We start from the raw sequence: 5,127 nt of genomic DNA, 5'->3' as shown, positions 1-5,127 counted from the left end.
TCCACTAGATACAGGCCTCCAACTAGCCTGTCCTAGCTAACTTCTATTATTTGCTGTATTTACTCGGGGTTCATGATAATTGGCACTTATAAACTTTGAGCGTGATTGCTTTGAATGTTCTGCATCACCATGCCCAACTTCTTGACAGTTCATCTACCCCTGTGAAGACCATGAGTTCAGCCAGATACCAGTACTGGTGGCTGGGCACTGAACTGGGTCTGCAAATAAAATGTTAACTTCACTCCTTCAGATAGATTTGAGCAATTTAAGGATGACAGTCCAAAAGAGCTACATGCCAGCATTATTGTTATGTTTTGTGCTTAAAATAATTCTGTGACCAAAATAGGCACAACACAATGGAGAAAAATCCTTCAAAGTTCTTAAGCGGTAGTCAGGAAGTGCACTAGATAGAAAATATAACATTTTAGAATTTAATTGAAGCTTTTTTTTTCCTATTGGAAATAGAAACAAGCAGCTACTGGCCCTCAGAATGGTACAATAGGTCCTAAAAGCTGCAGAAGACGATGGGGTCAGACTTCGGTAAAGGCTGTAGATAGCTGGGATGAGTTGGATGACACTGAATTTGGAATGTCATCTTCAAAGAAGCCTAGCATTGCACTGTTAAAAGAAAAGAAAAACAAGGAATGTCTTTTTAGGTAAGTCCTATAATTATAAAATCACATTTTTTTTAGGAAACAGTTTCTAGTAGATTTATAGATTTATTAAGATAAATCTGCTAAAAAATTTCTTTTTGTTAACACCAAAAGTCTGCAAGAATTAAAGAAGTGTATGAGCAGACCAGCTTTGGGTGTGATGTTGATATAGTGCCAGTAATAGCCAAACTGAATCAAATTTGGTTTCAGGTACTGTAAGGTTTAGGTGTTTGTTGTGTTATTACAAAACTGTGTGTTTTATTAAAATCAGCTATACTAACCTCATTTAATTTGTCAGTTAAGTTTGTTACTAAATTCTGCTACAGTTACCCACATTTGCTTTTATTCCATAGTGTTGGCTATACTTTTTTCTTCAAAGTCCCAGGTCCAACTCTCATGAGGTATGACATTTGACTGTTACTTTGTGGGAATAAATTCTACTGATAAAAGTAGGATAAGAGAAGAGCACTACACTCCTCAGGCTAGGGTCTGCTTGTGGTATTCCAAGCTGGAATTGTTGATCACATTGTTTGAACATTTTGATTTTTCAGTGTGCCAGAACCAAAAGCTTCATGCTGTATCCACCCAGGAGGGGAAAATAAGGTTCTGATGAGAAATGATTCTGTAAGATCAAATACATCAGCAAAACAGTACTATCTAAGACAATCAAGATATCTACCTGGTAAGGGTAAAAGTCCATACAAATGGAAAATACAAACTGTGAACAATCTATGTACAGTACATTTAAACTTTTAGATTTCAAACTGGATAATTTTGCTTTTCATAACCAAGCTAAATTTTCAAGTTTTGGACTAAATGCATTTCCCAGAACATATCACAATTGATGCAGAAGTTCCTGTTTATGTAAATGTGGAAGGGATCTCAACAGTGCTTGTACACTATAAAAGTTCATAGGCCCTCTTATGACCAGCAAGATATAAAATCCTCAGTAATGTGAATCCCAACATCACTTGGATTCCTAGGAATATATCTTGATTGACCCATAAGCAAGTGTATCTGAGGGCTAAAGGAAAAAAAATAGATATGGATGTATGTATAGTGCATAGTTCTTAGTTTGGCAGTATCAGGTTTGGGGTTTTTTTGAACTTAGAAGTTCTGATAAGCATAGTTACCCTTCTTGGTAGGAAGTGTTTAGAAAAGTGTTCAGCCACTTGCACTGGTAGGAACTCACTTCCCAAGGCAGTCATCCTCCTTAAAAAGAGGTAGCTTAGTCTAAATCTGTGTGATTTCATCAGGAAAATAACACGAAACTATGTAAATAATTAATATCAACTCTTAAGAGAATAATAGCTCCAAGAATCATAGTTATCTATATTACTTTAATTCTCTTACCACTAGAACTGGGAGCTGCTTTCATGCTGTGTAATCCCATTAATTCTTATAATGCTCATAATGTGCTGAAGTAAGACGAACCTCTTTGTCTTACTTTTTAACTTATTCTTTGAAGAAATAGCTTATTTTTAGCCTTGCAAATCCTACTTTTTGGTAGGTATTTTTAATTTGTGTTAATTATTTGAGAGTCAAAAATATCAATAATGAGATTATGGTTTTATAGAAACCAAGAAACTGTACTAAAAAGGCTTTTAAAAGTTCTCTTGAAAGCATGAAGAGAATTGTTCATAAATCAGTGTCTCTAGTTTTCATGGTTTGGCTGAAAAATCTAACCTAATCAATGGACATTGTTCTTTTACATTAATGGGTTTACATTATATCACAAATAATTCACTGTTGTTTTACTGTTCTAGAAGTGTCCATTTTTCATTGGTTGAATTATCTTTGAAAATTGATGTTTATAACATTTTCCATAATTTGTTTTCTAAGGTGTAAACCCTAAGAGTGTCTCTTTAGTAGCAGTCAGTAAAGAAGGATCACATGGAACCTGGAACAACCAGTTGTTTTCTAAACCGCTGGTACATACTGGTGCAGGAGTGACTCTCAACAGAAACACTACAGGTAAAAGTGTAATTAAAAGTGGTTGCATTATATCTCATCATACTTAATTAAATTTAATTTAGTTAAGACCATCTGGTTTAACTTCTGTTGTCAGGCTTAGCTTCTAGGGTAATATTTTTTTTCCTTGACTTTATGACAGACTTAAAATAACAACTTCTTCATATGTAAACTATGTATTTTGCTTTCAGAGCATAAAGTATAGACCAGCCCCCATTATAAAGTTCTGTCAAGACAAATTTTGTCCATGATCTTCTTAGACCATTATTTTACTGGTTTAAGTAAATAGTTTGACCTCATTACTGCCTGGTCAGTGTGCTGTAGACCATCAAACGGCAGTGTCAGACGTGGAAACAAGATGGTGGGAGGCGTGCTCATGTAATAAAAGTACTGTCTAATATTCTAAACCTTTCTGTTAACAATCTACTAGCCTTGTCCTGAATATTTTGCTGCAGGAAGAGTCCCCTTATTTTCATCAAGGAACTTGCAGTAAGGTGCCCTTTGGCACTACATTTTGTGAAGAGCACATTATCAGAATTTTAGAGTGTGAATACTAAGACTAGTTAAACGGCTTATCTAAGATTTCACTGCAGAAAGCATCAGACTCAAAACGAAAACCTATCTTTGACCACCAAGCCCTATACTTTAAGTACACAGTCCCATCATCCTGTTATGGGAGGTTACCTTATTAGCAACTTTGCAGCCATTGTCCCAGCTAGCATGAGTCACTCCCAGATACTTTAATGCCACCTAGCCTTTCATGCTTGTAAAGAAAGAACTTGAGAAGGTTTGTTTACATGCAGATGCTGCACCCCTTTTTAACAGAACTTTATTAGCCATTCTGCAGTGTAACAAACCTGATTTTCCCTCTGAAAGTCAGGTGAGCTGCAAGTTGTTCATCTGAAATTATGTGAGATATTTTAGAAGTGGAAAAATAACAGCACCTACCAGAATTTTGATGGAATAGAACAGACTTTTTTTAAGCAATCATCATATGTACCTTTTTGTTTTCCAAAATACAGTATCTGGGTGCCTTAGAATTAATTAATATCTTCACAAAATAGTCTTGCAAGGCAATTGGGCACAAAAAGGCAAAGAACTGTTTCCAAAAGTATGCAGCGGTAAGCCAGACATCTACCTACTGAATTGCACTGAAAAAAAAAATTGAGATGAACGGTCATAGTAAAAATACTGCTTTTGTCTTACTGGCTTACTTTGGGTATCTACTGAAAGTTTAAAGAAAAAACCCTAAAACTGATTATTTTGTATGTTTGAAAGTATTTGGTATTGTTTCCATTAGTATCTTAAATTGCATGTGATGTTTTGTATACTGGGAAAGCAACAACATTTAAGACAGACACACATGAAACCAGGATAGCTGGAGCACCGATCACAGAAATACAACACATGTATGTTATGTATGTTTTCTTTTATTCCTATTGTCAGAATTGAAAGTTGATACCATGCTGTTTACTGTTTAAATAACTGTTTAGTTTATTTAAGTGCTTGGTTTCTTTCCTCATCCACAACATTGCCCTAAGGTGAAATAAGGTAAGAGCAAATAGTTACAAAAGCTTTATTTATGAAGAATTGTATGGCTATGATCAGTCAACTTTGCAGATACACCTGAGTGGTTAAACTTGTGATTTATATGTTAGTGTGAATAATAATCCTAAATATTCCATTATTAGAAGGGACCTTATAAAGTAACTTGTCAGAGTAACATTTCCTGATTGAGAAAACATAGGAATGAGACATTATAGTTACGAAAATGTCAGATATTTATTCTTTCTTGCTTTGTTTTCCCTCATTTCTTTTATATCACCTAGCCAGGTTCTTCATACACTTTTTCTAAAGTTCTGTCTTTCCATCTTTTTCTTCCTTTCATTTTCCTTCTCTCCAGATGAGAACTTAATTATACCTATTGAAAAGCTATCATGCAAAGAAAGGTTGAATGAAAAATTAGAGGATCCAAAAGGTAATTTATAGCCTTGCATATTTATATTGTGCATGTTCTTGTAAAAATTGCACTTACAACGCAGATTCCAGATGATCATATACTTCATTTTCAGTTGTAATGTGTTTTATCAAACCTTGCTCTCTTCGTTGTGACTTCTTCTGGACTCTTGGCATTTATTGTGCTTTAAAAGACAGAGGATATTTTATTAACCTAATTATAATCCATAGCATGTCACTGCACTGTTGCTGGATAATGGTGAAGAAGTGATTCAAAAGAAGCAGCACATGCATCTCTCCTGAAGGACTGCTTGTTCATAACAACACTTGGGACTTGCACCATTGACTACATTCTGATTTTCTATCTGTTACACTGATTTTACAGCGCTGTGATTGTATAGGTTTTGGTGGACTGCCTTTTTGAAAGAGGGCGGAAACTCAGGTTTCCAGGCAGCCTAGGTTGTGTCTAAACACATCATTTGCTGCAAGCATTGTAAAGCTGCTGGAATGTTTCGCCTCTCCGGTTTCTGGCCCCTCCAGTGTGTAC

The 5,127-nt window shown here is 35.3% G+C and overlaps 1 protein-coding gene across 1 annotated transcript; it reads left to right on the top strand.

Annotated features, from left to right (window-relative positions):
* Positions 1–465: 465 nt before the first annotated feature.
* LOC104471009 (serine/threonine-protein kinase MAK-like) lies at positions 466–4,602 on the top strand (the record flags this gene model as incomplete). Its single annotated transcript, XM_010086178.1, has 4 exons — positions 466–656; positions 1,205–1,335; positions 2,496–2,627; positions 4,528–4,602. Coding segments are annotated over 4 exons (529 nt in total), but the record flags the coding sequence as incomplete, so codon positions are not given.
* Between the last annotated feature and the right edge of the window lie 525 nt (positions 4,603–5,127).

Source organism: Pterocles gutturalis, unplaced genomic scaffold (genome assembly GCF_000699245.1).
Source record: "Pterocles gutturalis isolate BGI_N339 unplaced genomic scaffold, ASM69924v1 Scaffold52970, whole genome shotgun sequence".
NCBI classification, from domain to species: Eukaryota; Metazoa; Chordata; class Aves; order Pterocliformes; family Pteroclidae; genus Pterocles; species Pterocles gutturalis.
The sequence above is the reverse complement of the archived record's forward strand: the minus strand, read 5'-3'. Positions and strand labels throughout refer to the sequence as shown.